Raw genomic sequence first — 19,549 nt, 5'->3', positions numbered from 1 at the left:
GGTACAATGATGACATTTAAAAGGCAGGTACAAGGGAGGGGCAGGTTTGGAGGGACATGGGCAAGTGGGACTAGCTTGGTTAGGTAACTTGGTGGGCATAGGTAAGTTAGGCCAAAGGGCCTGTTTCTGTGCAATATGGCTCTATGACTATAAAGTGATTACTTTCTTTGAGGAAAATAAAGAGGTACACAAGATAACTAAATTGGTATAAATTTTTTATTGAAAATTAAAAAGTAGTAAACATAGATTTAAACACAGGAAATATTAAATAACATCATAAAGGTTTCTGGGCATTGCAAGGAAAATGAATGATGTCTGGGATAAATCAGCCAAAATAAAGAGACTTGCCAGAGTCAAGGATTCCCCATAGAAAAATATATATTTTTCAGAATTTGTTTTTAAAACCTGACTTTCTACATAAGAGTATAATTAAATACCAGGTACTTATAAAACTCCAACCACCTTGTTTATTTTTATATCAACACTGATCCTGAAGTTGTGAGGTGTCAGGGGTGTGAGGAACAACGTGATGGAAAGAGGGAGCTGAGCTGTTATGGAAAGGTACCGTGTGGGAAGGAACTGCAGATGCTGGTTTAAACCGAAGACAGAAACAAAAAGCTGGAGTAACTCAGCGGGACAGGCAACATCTCTGGGGAGAAGGAATGGGAGACCTTTTTTCAGAAACACCACCCATTCCTTCTCTCCAGCAATGCTGCCTGTCCCGCTGAGTTACTCCAGCTTTTTGTGTGTATCTAAGGAAAAGTCTTTGGTTACTTTCGGCAGAAACGGATGAGTACAGACAAAGGTTACTGCTCAGTTTTCACTGCTGAAGGCACTGACCCTTGCTAACCCCAGCAAGGAGCAGCAGAGCAGGGCAGGTCCAGACACCTCAGAGGGTACAGGTTAGCAGAGGAAGAGCTGATGCTGGGAACAGCTTCCGAATCGTTAGCTTCTTATTCACATCAATGGATTGGGCTCAGAAACTCAACGCAGCTAGGTTAGGTTTGCAGACAGCACTGATGTGCAAGGGATGGTGAAGACAAAAGGGAAGAGGTCAGAGATTAGGGCGCGATGGGCAAAATGCGCTAGCAGATAGTATGGTGCACTGGAACAGGTTGGAATGACACCATTACACACACACGCTGAGGCAAGGGACTTCCTCCTAAGCAACTAGATGAGTGCACAGATAATTAAACCCACGGGGACCAAAACAGCTATGACTGCATGGATAGCACCAACAGAAATTAAACGGTAAAAGAGAAAAAAATCCCCTTTCTGGTGTAAAGGGGAATGAAATATGTTCACCAGGTGAACTCTGATGAAGGTGAGGCAACACCAAATGAAATAGGAAACCAACCCAGGAGTATTGGTGACACAGGAGGCTGCAGATGCTGGAATGTGAAGCCACAAGCAGTGTGCTGGAGGAACTCAGCGGTTGAAGCAGCACCTTCACAAAGGGTTGCTACCCAATAGATTGGCTAATCCTTTCTACCCCCAGATGCTGAGTTCTCCAGCAGATTGCTTGCTGCTCCAGGTAGGGAACCAGGTAGACTGTTCCTCTGGAATCTCAAAGAGGGTGACAATGTTCCTTGTACAAGGGGAATTTCCTCAATAACCTATTCAATGATCATATTGAATGGCGATGCTGGCTCGAAGGGCCGAATGGCCTATTCCTGTAGCTATTTTCTATGTAACCTGGTGATGTTGGACTCAGAGACACTGGCTTATAACAGACTGCTCCTCTAAAGCAGAACTGGACTGTTTGTAAGAAAATAATTTCACTGTGTGTTTGCACTTTGCACATGACAAAAAAAGCTCCATTGATCCATTGAGGGACAGTGAATGCTCAGAGACACGTCATGTGGGTGCGGCAGGAAGTTTGGAGTAAAGGAAGCACGCACTCTGGGAAGTATCACGTAGGATGGTGTGACATGCTTGACGTCAACTTGGTAAACTGCTTCATTGTAACATTTTCCAGATTTCCATCCAAAAATCAAAACGTTTCCTGGCACCCACCTCTGCAATGTTTGAACAGTGAATATTCTTGAAACACCTGGGAGCAGTGGGCAGGGGTATGAAAAATGCAAGGGGCATACACCCTATGTGCAGGCACTGCCAACGCCGACAGTCCGTGAGAGGAGCAAGCACATGTGTCAGAGGTTATGTTTCTATGTTCTATGTTTCTATGTTATGGGGAGAAGGCAGGAGAATGGGGTTAAGAGGGAGAGATAGATCAGCACTGATTGAATGGTGGAGTAGACTTGATGAGCCAAATGGCCTAATTCTGTTCCTATTCCTTATGACATCTCTCTACCTCCTCTCCCACATCCCCCTGGTTTTACAACGAGGTGCTTGTTGGTGATACTGTTTCACCAGGTATGGAAGCAGAGGCAGATTTCTCCAGGATGCCCACAGGCAGAGATATGGCACCGGAAAAGGTTAGAACGACATATCATTACGTGCGTTAAGTCAAGGGACTTCCACTAGTTAGCACACAGCTGACTAAACCCATGGGGACCAAAACAGCTATGACTGCCAGGATAGCACCAACAGACATTAAATAGTAAAAATACATTTAATAAAAGACATATTGGTATTTGCATGATATTGAAAGTGAAGACAGAATGATAAGTCAATGGACAGAAATGTGATCAGTACTGGCTGATATCACATCGGTTTAAAAACCCCTTGTTCGACCAAAGAACTCAATAATGCTGCAATATCACTTGTCCATTTTTGCTACTTTGGCCCTGCAAAGGTGCTCAATCATTTTGAGGTGAATCGTGTCTGGCTCTTTATTAATTATATACATTGAGGCACACAACGAATTATTCAAAACAACAGTTATCTCAGCAAAACCCCCCCCCCCCCCCCGCCTGTGGGTGTCACCACAGAGACGGGCGTTACCTGGCCTAGTATTGGTTTGGAAGACATCTCAACTCGCTCTGAAACACGGCAGGTCGCTGCTCCGGCTCCACTGTACGGGGGTGACGGTCGGTGGTCACAGCTCGTCTCTGGAAGCCGAGCCGATGGGCGAATGCGACACGTCCAGGTTCTGGGCTGCCTCCCGGATCTTCACCTGCTCCCTGGTCTTCTGAGACTTGGCACGATCCCAGTCAGTCTTTTGCTTCTCGTTGTTCCACACCGTGGAGGTCTCGGTGTCGCTGACGTAGCCCGCCTCACCCGTGTAATGTGTGGGGTAGATCAGGAGAGGCTCCACCGAGAAAGCCTTCAGATCCCGCTTTTCAAAGAGTTCCAGGTACTTGGGTCTAATGGAGCAACAGAAAGTTTCGATAGTTAGAAGATGGGCACAAAATGTAACTCAGCGGGACAGGCAGCATCTCTGGACAGAAGGAATGGGTGACCATTCGGGTCCAGACCCATCTTCAGACTGAGCTTTAAACTGAGCTCAAACTAAGTTTTATTCCAAAGATGCGCGGGTTTGTAGGTTAATTGGCTTCTGTAAATTGTCCCTAGAGTGTAGGATGATTGTTGGTCAGCAGGGGCTAGATGGGTCGAAGGGCCGGTTTCAACACTGTATCTCAAATTATAAAACTAAACCCTGTCCAAATCTCTTTTAAATGTTGCTCCAGTACCTGCCTCCATAACCTCCACTGGCAGCTCGTTCCATGTACTCCACCACCCTCCCCTCTCCCCAATATGTCATCGCTCTCTCATCGCCTGGTACTCACAATGGGTGTTTGTCGTACATCACAGGTAGAAATTCATCCACTGGCAGCATCTTTTCAAAGGGTTTGGCATCAAGGAGTTTCTTTGCTCCTTGCAGCGAGAGGGCGTAGGCTAAAGTCCAGTAGGAGTAGTCAGCCTCGACCAGATTACGGATACCAGGTACTGCTTTCTCCGGGTGATCCACCTGCATTCGTTTCCGACCAATGTATCTGCAGGAAAGAGAAACACAAATCACAGGAGGATGTCTCCACTAGTGGGAGAGTCTAGGACCAGATGTCACAGCCTCAGAATTAAAGGATGTTCCTTTAGGAAGGAGGTGAGGGAGAATTTCTTTAGTCAGAGGGTGGTGAATCTGTGGAATTTGTTGCCTTAGAAGGCTGTGGAGGCCACAAGTCAAGCGATATTTTTAAGGCAGAGATAGATAGATTCTTGATTAGTACGGGTGCCAGGGGTTATGGGGAGATGGCAGAAGAATGGGGTTAGGAGGGAGAGATAGATCAGCCATGGTTGAATGGCGGCATACTCAGCGGAGTAACTCAGCGGGACAGACAGCATTTCTGGAGAGAAGGAATGGGTGACGTTTCGGGCCGAGACCCCTCAGATCAATCCGAAGAAGCGTCTCGACCCGAAATGTCACCCATTCCTTCCTCCAGAGATGCTGCCTGTCCCACTGAGTTACTCCAGCATTTTGTGTCTGCCTTCGATTTAAACCAGCATCTGCAGTTCTTTCCTACACAATATTTAAAAGATATTGGACAGGTACATGGATAGGAAAGGTTTAGAGGGATATGAACCAAAAGTCGACCTGGCCAATAAATATTGTCTTTCCCAAAGGGTCCTGTAAATGGTAGACAAAAAAGCTGGAGAAACTCAGCGGGTGAGGCAGCATCTATGGAGATGATGGTGACATGTTAAGGGTACTCTGCCATGCTGTTGGGTGGGGCGGGATGTTCCTGTACTTACACTGAACTGGTGGCATGGAGGGCCTCAAATAACAAAGCTGTCCAATGACAAAGCAACAGCAAAGCAAGAGCTACTGTTTTCTCCCGACTCACTCACATCAGATCCCAGTCGAGTTTGGCTTTCTCCATTTCTTTCATCAGGTACATCAGTCTTCGCTTGAAGAAGATTTCAAACCGCAGATCATCTTCAAACACGACTGACTTTTTCAATCCTCGTTCAACGATCTGTGGAATAGCGGAGGAGCAGAGCGGGAGGTGTTACACCACACAATCAGAAACTAAATGCTATTACCTGCAATAGACACAAAATGCTGGAGTAATTCAGCGGGTTAGGCAGCATCTCTGGAGAGAAGAACAGGTGACGTTTCAGGTCGAGACCCTTCTTCAGACTAATACCTGCCACGCTTTGTCCTGCGCTTCCACACATCAACTTTCTCTTCCAACCCTCCCTCGACAATTAGTCTGATGAAGGGTCCCGACTTGAAACGTCACCTATCCATGTTCTCCAGAGATGCTGCCTGGCCCGCTGAGTTACTCCAACACACTAGAGCTCCAGTTCCCACTATCCCTCTAACACAGTGGGCCCCAGTTAAACACATTAGTGTCTGCAGTCATTCTACCTCAGTCCCTGTTACATGTCAGAGAAATACACCGCTCTGGGAAGGATAGGATGGATGAATAGGACTGGTTTGGAGGGATATGGACCAAATGCTGGCAGGTGGGACTAGTGTAGCTGGGACATGTTGGCCGGTGTGGGCAAGTTGGGCCGAAGGGCCTGTTTCCACACTGCATCACTCTATGACTCTATGACAGTGAATATTGCTTCAGTGTCACAGAAACTGACAGCAGATAATTCACTGGGGTAAGTGAACCACTACAAAAACGTACAGGTTTGTAGGTTCATTGGCTTGGTAAATGTAAAAAAAATGGTCCCTAGTGGGTGTAGGATAGAGTTAATGTGCGGGGATCGCTGTTCGGCATGGAGCCGGTGGGCCGAAGGGCCTGTTTCCACGCTGTATCCCTAAACTAGTCTTACCATGATTCCCAATGAGGCCAGTTTTAGGACTGGTGAACTAAGCTGCCACAGTCTCTTGCCAAAAAATGGGACTGCTTACCTCCTTCCAGACGTTGTAGTGACTGAGGAAACAGCCCAGCTCCCCCTTGGTCAAAGGCCGCCCTGAATACGGGTCTTGATAATCAGCCAACATCGTGATGCCCAGCGCTTTAATCTCACTGCTGTTGAAAGCTCTACCGGGTAGATTCAAGAGAAATATCTCAGGAACAATCTCCAGTTACAGATCAAAGTACTTCTCAGGAATATGTGACCACAGTCAGGGTCTGACAGGAACATCACAATCTCACAAATCAACCCCACCAAATCCATGCCGACCATCGATCACCCGTTCACACTAGGTCTAAGTTATCCCACTTTCTCATTCACACCCCACACACTATGAAGGCTATAATATGTAGGCTAGAAATGTTCATCGTGTATAATAAGTTCACATAAAACTTGTGTAAACCTCTCTCAGGCAGGGTTGAATGTCCCGTTTGATTTAGTATAAAACCACTACCTTCCATCGACTGCGTCAACCACTTCACTTGCGATCTCCTGCTCATACAGCGTTCGAAGCATTCGCATTCTGCGGGTAAGGCGGCGCTTCAGGTTTATCAGAAACACCTACGGAGTTGAAAGGCAAGAACCACTCTCAAATTGTAGAGTCAAAGACTATTTAAAAGGAGAGCATAACACAAAATGCTGGAGGAAACCCGAAGATCCCGGAGAAAACCCACGTGGTCACGGGGAGAATCACGAATAGGATGAGGGTACAATCAGCAGTGGTTCCAAGACCACTACCATCAAATCCCTACCCCTCGAGCCTTCATCCATTTCCCAAGAGCAAGTGTAAATAAAATCTCACCTCGTCGAAGCCCATCTTGTCGAGGCTTTTGGGCTGCACGTACACATACTTGGACGGCTCCATGGGAGGATGATTCACTGAAACAGAGAGAGAGCATCAGAACCTACAGCACCCACCCTGGTGATCAGACTCACAGAGTCCTAGTTCACCTCTTCTGGAGCGGAGAAAGTTTATGTTGATTATCGGCATGTGTACCGAGGTACAGGGAAAAGCTCTGATCTTTTTATTAGAGTTACAGCGTGGAAACAGGCCCTTCGGCCCACCGAGTCCATGCTGACCAGCGATCTCCGCACATTAACACTATCCTAGTAAGGATGATTTACAATTAAAACAAGCCAATTAAATTAAAAGCCTGTACAGCTTTGGAATGTGGGGGGTAACTGGAGAAAACCCACGCAGGTCATGAGGAGAACGTACAAACTCCGTACAGACAGCACCCGGGTCACTGGCGCTGTAAGGTAGCAACTCGACCACAGCGCCATCATGCCGCACATATACTACACATAGATACAATCAGTTCAAACATAATAACACTGGATAGAGCAATAGGGAAGATACTGTAGCCAATCTGTCTACTGCGTCTGGGCCAACTCTCTGGAAAAGTTTTCTTAACTCGTCCCATTCCTGATCCCTCTAAATAAACCACTCAACTTTAAGTATCACTTCAAAGCTAGTATGGAATCTGTTTCTGCCATCAAGGTTTAGAGGGACAAGAGCCAAATGCAGGCAGACGGGACTACGCTAAGGAAGACACGTTGGTGGATAAAGATGAGTTGGGCTGAAGGGCCTGTTTCCGTGCAGTGTACCTTTCTCTCGAGCAGGGCGTTTCAGATTATACCAACCCTCTCCGGAGAAGTGTGACCCCCGTCTCTCTCCCAACTCTCTGCATGTTGGTTTAAGTGGGCTTCCCACAATGTAAACATGTGACAGAGCTCGCACACCTGAACACAACCACAACGTCAACACAGCCAAATGCAAAAACCTTATGTTGGAATTGGCAATGCAAGCTCCACTTTGCGGCCAGCCTTAAAGACAGATGAGGACACAAAGTGCTAGAGTAACTCAGCGGGTCACCACACCTCTGACTACAGCTGCTCAGCAAGTACATAAGTGATAGGAGAAGAATAAGGCTATTTGGCCCATCAAGTCTACTCTGCCATTCAATCATGTCTGATCTATCTCTCCCTAAACACATTTTCCTGCCTTCTCCCCATGACCCCTGACACCCGTACTAATCAAGAATCTATCTATCTCTGCCTTAAAAATATCCACTGACTTGGCCTCCACAACCTGCTGTGGGAAACAATTCCACAGATTCACCACCCTCTGACTAAAGAAATTCCTGTGCAGGAAGGAACTGCAGATGCTGCTTTAAATCGAAGGTCGACACAAAATGCTGGAGTAACTCAGTGGGACAGGCAGAGAAAGAATGCTTGACGTTTCAGGTCGAGACCCTTCTTCAGAAATTCCTCATCTCCTTTAATTCCTTTAATTCAGATGCTGCGCCCTCTGGTTCTCGACTCTCCCACTAGTAAACGAGTTGAAGTGAATGACCTACCCATGACCTCCAGCTGGACGTGAATGAAGCTGTCCACCTCGTCCTGCATGGTGCTGCTCGACTTCAGCGGCACCTGCAGGAAGCCAAAGTACTCCTTGTTACTGATGTACATCTGGACACCTGGAACACAGGTAAGCAGCAGTCATCACTACAGTTACATTCACATCACAAACTACCTGGAGCATTACATGTTGGATCAATACTGCCTGCAAATTGAATTGATTACTTTATTGTTACATGTAACAACTCATTCGTACCCATTGCCATAAACAGCTTAAATAAAAAATGAACAATGGACAAATTAACCCTGACGCATTGTCACTTTACACATATCCACAACTTTTATCTTGTCTATTTTTACAGTTTTTAATCTTTATATTTGCTTTTAAGATCGATACACACAGTGTGTGCTCGCAGAAATCTGTGTTGTATGACTGCTTATCAGTACATTGTCCTGTCTGTATGTTGAGCCACGTCAAAGAAGATTTTCTGTTACGACAGACAATAAAGTTTTCTGAATCTGAAGTCACAGTGAAATTCTTTGCTTGCACACCCAAGGTAGGCAAATAGTCGACACATAAAGGGCGCTGACACAGTTACAAATTCCCCCGCTAGGTCCTCTTTTGTTCTTCCTCCCCTCCCGCACCCTCACAGCGGCCCCCTCATGCCGGGTTCTCCAATGCCCCTGGTTTAGTGGGCAGGGTTGATGTGGCATCTTAGGCTGAAGGGCCTGTTTCCGTGGCGTATGACTCATCTATGATTCTATAATTGCATCAGCAATCTGCTCACCCATAGTTCTCAGCACAGAAAAGTATTGAATGTCAAACACAACAATGGTGGAGGGAAGGGTACAAATTGGAGGCTGTGCCTGGTGTAGTTGAGTGTGAGAATCTGAGGAGGAGTTGATGGGATGTAGGGAGAGTAATGTAGGATTGGTGTAAAATCTTGTTCAAGAAGGATGCTGGAAAATTGAAGGTACACAAAAAAGCTGGGGAAACTCAGCGGGTGCAGCAGCATCTATGGAGCAAAGGAAATAGGCAACGTTTCGGGCCAAAATCCTTCTTCAGACTGAGGAAGGGTTTCGGCCCGAAACGTTGCCTATTTCCTTCGCTCCATAGATGCTGTTGCACCCGCTGAGTTTCCCCAGCTTTTTTGTGTACCTTAGTGTAAAATCTTGCCTGGATCATTACGTAAAAGAATAGGTGACGTTTTGGGTCTTCAGACCTGAAGAAGAGTCCCGACCCGAAATGTCACCTGTCCATATTCTCCAGAGATGCTGCCTGACCCGCTGGAGTTAATCCAGTACTTTGTGTCTTTCCAAACCAACTGTGTGTCCAGTTAGGTTCGGGTGAGAGGGGATATATTCAATAGGAATGGCAGCTTACCTGCTTGCTTGCACGAAAAGGCGAAGACAATGATATCATCAAAGGCCCAGGTGTAGTCCGGGTGTGGGGGGTAAAACGCCAGCTGCCTGGAGGCTTCTTTGCGAAGATCGATCAGCATTGTGGAGTGAACCATGACCACCGGGAAACATCCCAGCCTGTCACGCTTCCGTATCGGTGGGTACGCTGGAGTCCGTTTGTAATAGCCCTGCAGACCAAAGTAGGTTCATGAGAGGAGACCTCATTGAAACTTACCCAATAGTTAAAAACCTGGACAGAGTGGATGTGGATAGGATGTTTCCACTAGTGGGAGAGTATAGGACCAGAGGGCACAGCCTCAGAATTAAAGGATGCTCCTTTAGGAAGAAGATGAGGAGGAATTTCTTTAGGTGGTGAATCTGTGGAATTCATTGCCACAGAAGACTGTGGAGGCCAAGTCAATAGATATTTTTAATGCAGAGATAGATACATTCTTGATTAGTACATGTCAGGGTTAATGAGAAGGCAGGAGAATGGGGCAAGGAAGGAGAGATAGATCAGCCATGATTGAATGGCAGAGTAGACTTGATGGGCCGAATGGTCTAAATCTGCCCCTATCACCTAATGACCCTCAGTACATGGACAGGAAAGGTTTAGAGGGATATGGGTCAAACGTGGGCAGGTGGGAGCAGTGTATGTGAGGTCTTGGTCAGCATGGCTAAATTGGGATGAAGGACCTGTTTTAATGCTGTATGACCCTGTGACTCTATATCTGCATCAGCAACTTAGCTTATCCGTAGTTCTCAGCACAGAAATGTATTAGATGCCAAATGTGAATGTGGAGGAGGGAACAAGAGAAAGGTACTAATTGGAGAGCTCTTAAAGAGCTTACAGCGCTTGCAACGCCAAAGACCCGGGTTTGATCACGACTACGGGTGCTGTCTGTACGGAGTTTGTACCTTCTCCCTGTGACCTGCGTGGGTTTTCTCCAGGTGCTCTGGTTTCCTCCCACACTCCAAAGCCATGCAGGTTTGTAGGTTAAATGGGTTTGTATACTTGGTATAAGTGTAAACTGTCCCTAGTGTGTGTAGGCTGGTGTCAGTGTGCAGGGATCGCTGGTCGGCGCGGACTCGGTGGGCCGAAGGACCTGTTTCCGCGCTGTATCTCAAAACTAATCTGTTCATGAAACAGAAGTCAAAAACAAAGCAGTTTTGTTTACACACCAGCCCAGCCTTACCTCAGCGGTCATTCCACACCAGAAATTGGAATAAGCGGAGCGAGAGTCCAACATCGGAGAAACAACTGTCTTATTCTCGGCTATGAGTAGAGTCAGGGTGTCTGGATTGGTCAGGTAGTTATCTGCATCTGCAAACTTAAAGGAAACAAGAACATCACAAAGGGTAGTGGCAGAGGGCATGTGACCAGCTGTGAGTTGCACTGTGTATACGCGTCTGTCAATGGCCAGAACGCTCCCCAGAGCTGGGCAGAGGTTGAGGCACTGCCTGTAAACCACAGAGGGTCAGCTGGGGAACACTCCCAAAATACAATGATGAGCGGTTGTTGCAACCACTGGAAGAGTCACGGACAATTCAACACCTGAGCTTGTTCTGCCATCTAGAGGGATCCATTTTGGTTCCAACCCCCTCACCCAATAACTATCAATAGACACAAAATGCTGGAGTAACTCAGCAGGACAGGCAGCGTCTCTGGCACCCATTCCTTCTTTCCTTCTCTCCAGAGATGCTGCCTGTCCCGCTGGGCTCCTGCAGTATTTCATGTCTATCCTTTGTGTACAACCAGCACCTGCAGTTCCCTCCTACAACTATCTATCACTCCCAATTTCCATTCACTAGCTCCCATTCCACCGGATTCAAAGCATTCTGCGGGGAAGATCCAGACATCCAGGACCCTTCGTGCTGGATAGTGAGGAATTTGGTTCTAACCAAGGTTATGTCTCCTTGTTCAGGACTATCTCACCGGAGGAAATGCATGATGCCCACTGTATCCAATCCTCACACAGCTGAAGTAATACTAGGCAGTGAGCAGCTTTCAGTTCCAGACCAGCTCGGTGCTCATCTAAGCTTCCAGATAGATACAAATTGCTGGATCAACTCAGCAGGAGAGGCAGCATCTCTGGAGAGAAGTAATGGGTGACATTTCGGGTTGAGACCCTTCTTCAGGCTGGGAGTCAGGCGAGTGGAAAAACTAGAGATATGGAAGGGTACAAAGAGCATGTAAGGTGTGAAGCGGACAGATCAAAGCAGACGATGACCAGGAAAATGTGGAATGGTTCATTGTTGGCTACGGGGAAGGTGACAACGAGGTATACAAACAGTAAAATTAATCAGGAGGGCAGTGAGAACTAGGGTGGGGGAGGGACAGTGAGAGAGGGAAAGCAAGGTTTACCCAGAGTGGCAGGAGAATCTTCATTCATATTCAAGTCCTGCAGCAGCTCCAAATATATTTCCAATCTGAGTGTTTCTGGATAACAGCTAACCAACCAACAGGGGATATAGGCTCCCCCAATAGTCCACATTCCATCTCCACAATTATAATAAGGGTAGAAGGTGATGGGAATGAGTGAGGCTGGATAATGGGAGATTTGATTTGAAGTCTAATCTGAGTTTTGACACTTCTAGCTGTGCAGCACTGTACTGCAGTGTGACAATTGGCTTAGATCTTGCAGTCTGCTGTCAGACTCAACCCTACCACTATCTCATTTAGTGCTGCCTGCAATTCTATGGCTTGTAAACAAAACAAATTTCACAGAGCGAGACACAAAAAGCTGGAGTAACTCAGCGGGATAGGCAGCCTCTCTCTCGGGAGAGAAGGAATGGGTGACTGAGAAGAAGGGTCTCGACCCGAAATGTCACACATTCTTTCTCTCCCGAGAGGCTGCCTGTCCCGCTGAGTTACTCCAGCATTTTGTGTCTGTCTTTGATTTAGCCCAGCATCTGCAGTTCATTCCTACACAAACTCCCAAAGAGCTCTTAGCAACCACGGTAGAGCACTCTACCAATGTACAACCAATTATCCGTTAAACAGCATCACCAATTAACACCAAAACAGCTTCCAGGGTTTTGCTCCTACACTATTTGCTTTCCACCGCGACTGTCCTTACCAAAATGTAATCGGCCCACCGCTCCCTGGCCGACTTCAGCGCTGCTTGTCGTAGCTTCATCACGTAGTCGTATCTGGAATCTGGCCAGTGCTTTGGCCCAGTCTCATCGGGGTAAGATCTGGAACCCAACATTGCAAAGAATACACAGGACATTAGGAGCCAGCTTACCAACTGTATTTCACAACACTGAACAGATGACCAAGTCTTCCACAATCTTGCCCACACATCTACCTCCATTTCAGTCCCCCTCCCCCCCCCCATCCCTGCAGTTAATTCATTGGAAGCATTAACCAATCCACTTCTACTCTACCCATTGGTTCCCCAAATTCAGAGCTAGTTACTGTATCATTTTAGCATTGGCATCAGCTAAGACTCTGGAGCGGCATGGTGGTGCAGCGGTAGAGATGCTGCATTACAGCACCAGAGAATTAGGTTTGATCCCGACTATGGGTGCTGTCTGTATTGAGTTTGTACGTTCTCTCTCAGACCACATGGGGTTTTCTACAGGGGCTCCGGTTTTCTCCCACATTCCAAAGACATGAAAGTTTGTAGCTTAATTGGCTTCTGTAAATTGTTCCGAGTGTGTAGGACAGTGGTTCTCAACCTTTTTTTGGCCATGCCCCACCTAATCACCTCTAAAATCCTGATGCCCCCCCCCCCATGTGGTGACATATAATTCTTATCATTTAAAAAGTGAACTCCCATGACCTCGCGCGCTTCGTGTGACGTGCATGAAGAGCGATGGCGCGGTGATTATGTAATAACTACACAATAAAGACCTTTTTTACCCCAAAAAAATTATTTACTCAAAATAACATCTGAAACATAAACTACATATGTTTACCTGCTGGAAAATCCTAAAAAATAAACATCGAAAATTTGGACCCAGACCTCCTCAATTGCCCCCTTAAAAATAAAATTGCCCCCCGTGTATGCCCCACGTTGGGAACCACTGGTGTAGGATAAAACTAGTGTACGGTTGATCGTTGGTCCGCACGGACTCGGTGGGCCGAAGGGCCTGTTTCCCCGCTGTATCTCTAAAACAAAAACTGTTATTCTCATTGCTATTACTTGGCCAGATTTAGTGACCTTCATGAATCTGGCAGATGTTGGTGAGACCACAGCTAGAGTGTTGTGCACACATCTGGTCACCACACTATAGGGAGGAGATGACAGGAGAGGATGTGCAGGAGATTTTCCAGCATTGGGATGGAGTGTTTCAGTTATGAGCAGGGACTGGACAGGGAGGGTTTAATTTATCTGGAACACCGAGGGTTGAGAATGATAATTCTCACCCAGAGAGTTGTGAATCTGTGGAATTCTCTGCCACAGAAGGCAATGGAGGGCAATTCACTGGATGTTTAAAAGAGAGAGTTAGATTTAGCTCTTAGGGCTAACGGAATCAAGGGGTATGGGGAGAAGGCAGGAACGGGGCACTGATTTTGGATGATCAGCATGATCACATTGAATGGTGGTGCTAGCTCGAAGGGCCGAATGGCCTACTCCTGCACCTATTTTCTATGTAGCTATTAATTAAGAGATGCAACACGATGAGCAGCATGGATAGGGTGGATAGTGAGAAGTTTTCCCCCATGGGAGAGGTATCTGAGAACAAACAGCCTTTGTTTAAGGTCAGGAATAAGAGCTTTAGAGGGGTTCTGCAGAATAATTTTTTCACTCAGAGAGTGGTTGTAATCTGGACCCACTCTAAACCTCTTACACATCATATTTAACTTATGCCCTCTGGTCTTAGTTTAGGTTTAGTTTAGAGATGCAGGTTGAAACAGGCCCTTCGGCCCACCACACCGACCAACGATCACCCTGTATACTAGCTCTTTCCCATTATCCTGTATCTGTATCCTTTATCCTGTACACTGTGGATGGCCTGATTGTAATCATGAATAGTCTTTTTGCTGACTAGGTAGCAAGCAACAAAAAGCTTTTCACTGTACCTCGGTACACGTGATCACAATAAACTAAACTATCCTACACACTAGCGACAATTTACAGAAGTTAATTAACCTACAAACATAGAAATTAGGTGCAGGAGTAGGCCATTCGGCTCTTCGAGCCTGCACCGCCATTCAATATGATCATGGCTGATCATCCAACTCAGTATCATCCTGTACCTGCCTTCTCTCCATACCCCCTGATCCCTTTAGCCACAAGGGCCACATCTAGCTCCCTCTTAAATATAGCCAATGAACTGTGGCCTCAACTACCTTCTGTGGCAGAGAATTCCAGAGATTCACCACTCTCTGTGTGAAAAATGTTTTTCTCATCAAACATGCAAGTCTTTGGGATGTGAGAGAAAATTGGAGCACCCATAGAAAACCCACGCAGTCACGTGGAGAACGTACAAACTCCGTACAGACAATGGCCGTAGTCAGAATGGAACCCGGATCTCTGGCCCTGTAAGGCAGCGACTCTAGTGCTGTGCCACCGTGCTGCCCTAATGTATTAATGCCGAAACCCGGGATTGAACCAGGGACCTTTAGATCTTCCGTCTAATGCTCTCCCAACTGAGCTATTTCGGCTGTTAAAATAAATAAAAAATAATTTCCCAGGGTGAAAAGTCCAAAGACTAGACGGCACAGCTTTAAGGCAGTTTCAAGGAGAAGCATGGGGCAAGATTTTTATTTTAACACAGAGAGTGGTGGGTGCCTGGAACATGCTGCCAAGGGTAGTGATGGAGGCAGATATGACAGTGGCGTATAACAGGCGTATAACAGACAAGGAGGGATACGGAGACACAAATAGCTGGACTAACTCAGTGGGTCAGGCAGCATTTGAGTGGAAAAAGGATGGGTGACATTTCGGGTCAGAACTGACGAAGGGTTCAGATCTGAAACGTCACACATCCATGTTCACCAGAGATGCTGCCTGGCCCATGAGTTACTCCATGTGTCTATCTTTGGAGATTAGTTTAACTTGACGTCATATATGGCAGAGACATTGCGGGTTGAAAAGCCTTTTCCTGTGTTATACTTTTCTATGTTCTCTATTGGATAAAGAAATGAGGGTGGGGGATCAGTGTAAATGGGTTGTTGATGGTCAGTGCTGACTTGATGGGCTGAAGGGCCTGTTTCCTGGCTATATTTCTTTATGACTCTCTCAAATTGGTCAGCAACTCCATGGTCATATTAATAAAAAATCACTGAGACAAGGTGTGATGTGATTAGGAGGCACAAGAGACTACAGATGCGGAAATCAGGAGCAAAAAGCAAACTATAGAAGGAGCCCAGTAGGTTGAGCAGCTTCCATGGGGGAAGAGAGGAATTCTTGATGTTTTGGGTTGTGGCCCTGCATCAGGGCACGTCTGTTGGACTGATAATGACGGGGGCAAGGGGTGGCACTGGGGCTCAGTGGTAGAGATGCTGCCTTACAGCACCAGAGACCCAGGTTCAATCCTGACCACGGGTGCCGTCTGTATGTTCTCCCTGTGACTGCGTGGGTTTTCTCTGGGTGCTCTGGTTTCCTCCCACATTGCAATGACGTGCAGGTTTGTAGGTTAATCATCTTGTGTAACTTGCCCCTAGTGTGTAGGCTAGAACTAGTGTACGGGGTGATCGCTGGTCGGCAGGGAATCAGTGGGCCATACGGCCTGTTTCCACACTGCATCTCTAAACTAAAAGTAGAGTGTTGCCCATTGGAAATATCTGGCCAGAATTGAAGGGTTACTGATGTCCTTGTGCGTAGGCAGCAGCTGAACTTACTTGGGCTGATCCATGGGTCTCCATTCGACGGAATGGTAGAACCCCTGTACATTCATCAGCCATTCTCGCAATACTGCGGTTGTGTTGTCCACATTGTGGTCCGTGGCCACCCTGCAGGGAACAAAGCGTAATGTGAAAACCAAACGGAGATTACCCAGTGGAGCACTCCACACCCCTGCCCCCTTCCTCCATCCCAGTCATTTCACCACTTCCACCATGAAACCCTCATCAGATCACACCTTCCTATGTCTACTATTGGTCTACCTGGGCACCACCCTGCCCGAGGTTATCCTGCTACCGGCCCCGACTTGTCCTGGCCTTTTCTCACCTGTTTAGTTTAGTTTAGAGATACAGCACAGAAACAGGCCCTTCGGCCCACTGAGTCTGCACCAACCAGCGATCCCCGCACACTAACGCTATCCTGCACACACTAGGGACAATTTACACATACACTAAGCCAAATAATCTACAAACCTGTACGTCTTTGGAGTGCGGGAGAAAACCGAAGATCTCGGAAAAATAACCCCACACGGTCACGGGGAGAACGTACAAACACTGTACAGACAGCACCCGTGGTCAGGATCGAACCCGGGTCTCCGGTGCTGCAAGCGCTGTAAGGCAGCAACTCTACCGCTGCACCACTGTGACCGCCGTTAGTTCTTACCATTAACCCCCTCCCAGTTTCATTCTGAACAGGGGTCGCAGCCCAAAACTTCACCTATCCATGTCCTCCAAAGATGCTGCCTAATCCGCTGAGTTACTCCAGCTCTCTGTGTCTATCTAAAGCATAAAGTGATCTAGACAAGCAACCCGACACACACACAGGAGGCTTCTACCAAAACAACATAATGACATGCAAACTCCAGAAAGACAGCACCTGAGGTCAGGATCTAATGCAGGTCTCTGGTGCTGTGAGGCAATGGTTCTGTTAAATGATTCTGCTCTACAAACATATGAGTTTGTGCACCTTCACACAAGATATTGAATCCAATGTTCAAGAAGGAACTGCAGATGCTGGAAAATCGAAGGTAGACAAAAATGCTGGAGAATCTCGGCAGTAGCGGCAGCATCTATGGAGCGAAGGAAATAGGCAACGTTTCGGGCCTAAATGTTGCCTATTTCCTTCGCTCCATAGATGCGGCTGCGCCCGCTGAGTTTCTCCAGCATTTTTGTCTACATATTGAATCCAATCATGTCCAGGAATCAGGCTATTAAACACAACAACGAATAAACTCTGAACTGCAAAAGAGTATTATTTGTTATCTGCACTATATTTGTTATTTATTGAACTTTTTTTTCTCTTCCCCAGTATGTACTATGTTTACATATTCACATATTCTGTTGTGCTGCAGTAAGTAAGAATTTCATTGTCCCATCCGGGACATATAACACTAAAACACTCGACTTGAATGAGCACAAAGTCATCCAGACACGAGGCTATGGGACAGGAACAGGCTTTGTTGCTTAGATAGACAAAAATGCTAGAGTAACTCAGTGGGACAGGCAGCATCTCTGGAGAAATGGATTGGTGACATTTTGGGTCTGAAGAAAGGTTTCACCCATTCCTTCTCTCCAGAGATGCTGCTTATCCCGCTGAGTTACTCCAGCATTTTGTGTGTATCTTCAGCGTAAACCAGCATCTGCAGTTCCTTCCTCCACACCTTGTTGCCAAGAGTTAGGTTTCTGAATGAACTGTAACGACTGAGGTGCTGCATGTAGACAATGCTCTGCAATGAAGTGACCGCTGTAACTAGTGGGAGAATCTCGAGCCAGAGGGCACAGTCTCAGAAGAAAAGGACGTAGCTTTAGAAAAGAGATAAGGAGGAATTTCTTTAGCCGGAGGGTGTGAATCTGTGGAATTTATTCCAACAAACTGCAGTGGAGGCCAAGTCATTGAGTAATTTTAAAGTGGAAAGTGATAGTTTCTTGAAAAGGGTGCCAAAGGTTATCTGGAGAAGGCAGGAGAATGAGTGGGAAAAATAGATCAGTCATGATCGAATGGCAGAGCAGACGATGGGCCAAATAGCCTAATTCTTCTCCCGATGAGCACTCTGAAAGGGGAGGAGAGCAGTTAGAGGTCATGCACTATATTCGGTTTAATGGCTAGTTTGCACGCTCTCCCCGTGGCCTGCGTGGGTTTTCTCCGGGTGCTCCAGTTTCCCTCCACACTCCAAAGACATGCAGATTTGTAGATTAATTGGCTTCTGTAAATTGTCCTTAGTGTGTAGGGGCTGGTGTACGGGGTGATCGCTAGTTGGCATGGACTCTGTGGGCTAAAGGTCATAAGGAATAGGAACAGAATTAGGCCATTTGGCCCATCAAGTCCACTCTGCCATTCAAACATGGCTGATCTATCTCTCCCTCCTAACGCCATTCTCGTGCCTTATCCCCATAACCCCTGACACATGTACTAATCAAGAATCTATCTACATCTGTCTGAAAAATATCCACTGACTTGGCCTCCACAGCCTTTTGTGGCAATGAATTCCAGATTCACCACCCTCTGACAAAATAAATTTCTGCTCATCTCCTTCCTAAAAGAACGTCCATAAAGGGCCCATTTCCACGCTGTATCTCTAAAACGAAAGAACTTTGAATGGCTAGTTATTGCACAGTCAGTATTTCCTAAGGAGAGAGACAGGCAGGCAGAAGGAAAGAGGAATGCAACCTCAGGGGACGGATTATGAAAAGCTGAAAATTCGCTGCAAACCGCCTTCATCATCCGCTGACTGAGGTCAGGCTGGATTTTCACTTCACTTGGAGCTCCTTTGTTAAGCTTCACCCTGCAGCTGTTCCATTCTCAGCAATTTACATTCCAGTCATCTTTATTTTCTCTTCCATTTCATGGAATAACTCCATTTAATTCTGTCATTACCAGTTTTTGCAAAAGCATTAGATGCACCATGCCATCCAAACTTTGATTAGATTGCTAACATATCGATCAATGTTCTGAAGATTGTAGAGAACATTCACACATCATTAGAAATTGGAATAAGCAATTATATTAATTACTAATTTATCACTGAAGGAGGGTCTCATCCCAAAATGTCACCCATTCCTTCTCTCCAGAGATGCTGCCTGTCCCACTCAGTTACTCCAGCATTTTGTGTCTATCTTCGATTTAAACCTGCATCTGCAGTTCCTTCCTACACATATTAATTATTAAACACTTATTTTTTAAAAACCATACAGTAACAGGCCATTTGGCTTGCAATCACC

At 46.4% G+C, this 19,549-nt stretch overlaps 1 protein-coding gene and 1 non-coding gene across 2 annotated transcripts in view; both read right to left on the bottom strand.

Moving 5' to 3' along the window:
* Positions 1–198: 198 nt before the first annotated feature.
* LOC129714365 (procollagen galactosyltransferase 1-like) overlaps positions 199–19,549 on the bottom strand; it is a 34,875-nt gene continuing 15,524 nt past the window's right edge. The window contains exons 2-12 of the mRNA XM_055663915.1: positions 16,331–16,441; positions 12,615–12,732; positions 10,731–10,865; positions 9,518–9,722; positions 8,133–8,252; positions 6,575–6,651; positions 6,227–6,333; positions 5,768–5,900; positions 4,750–4,877; positions 3,693–3,899; positions 199–3,269 (exon numbers count right to left, since the gene is read on the bottom strand). Of these exons, the coding sequence (XP_055519890.1) occupies positions 3,002–3,269; positions 3,693–3,899; positions 4,750–4,877; positions 5,768–5,900; positions 6,227–6,333; positions 6,575–6,651; positions 8,133–8,252; positions 9,518–9,722; positions 10,731–10,865; positions 12,615–12,732; positions 16,331–16,441 (1,609 nt within the window). The 3' untranslated portion in view covers positions 199–3,001. The remainder of the gene's footprint in view (positions 3,270–3,692; positions 3,900–4,749; positions 4,878–5,767; positions 5,901–6,226; positions 6,334–6,574; positions 6,652–8,132; positions 8,253–9,517; positions 9,723–10,730; positions 10,866–12,614; positions 12,733–16,330; positions 16,442–19,549) is intronic.
* Positions 15,079–15,151, bottom strand: trnaf-gaa (transfer RNA phenylalanine (anticodon GAA)). Its single transcript has one exon. It is a non-coding gene; the product is annotated as a tRNA-Phe (tRNA).

Source organism: Leucoraja erinacea, chromosome 39, assembly GCF_028641065.1.
Source record: "Leucoraja erinacea ecotype New England chromosome 39, Leri_hhj_1, whole genome shotgun sequence".
NCBI lineage: Eukaryota > Metazoa > Chordata > Chondrichthyes > Rajiformes > Rajidae > Leucoraja > Leucoraja erinaceus.
The sequence above is the reverse complement of the archived record's forward strand: the minus strand, read 5'-3'. Positions and strand labels throughout refer to the sequence as shown.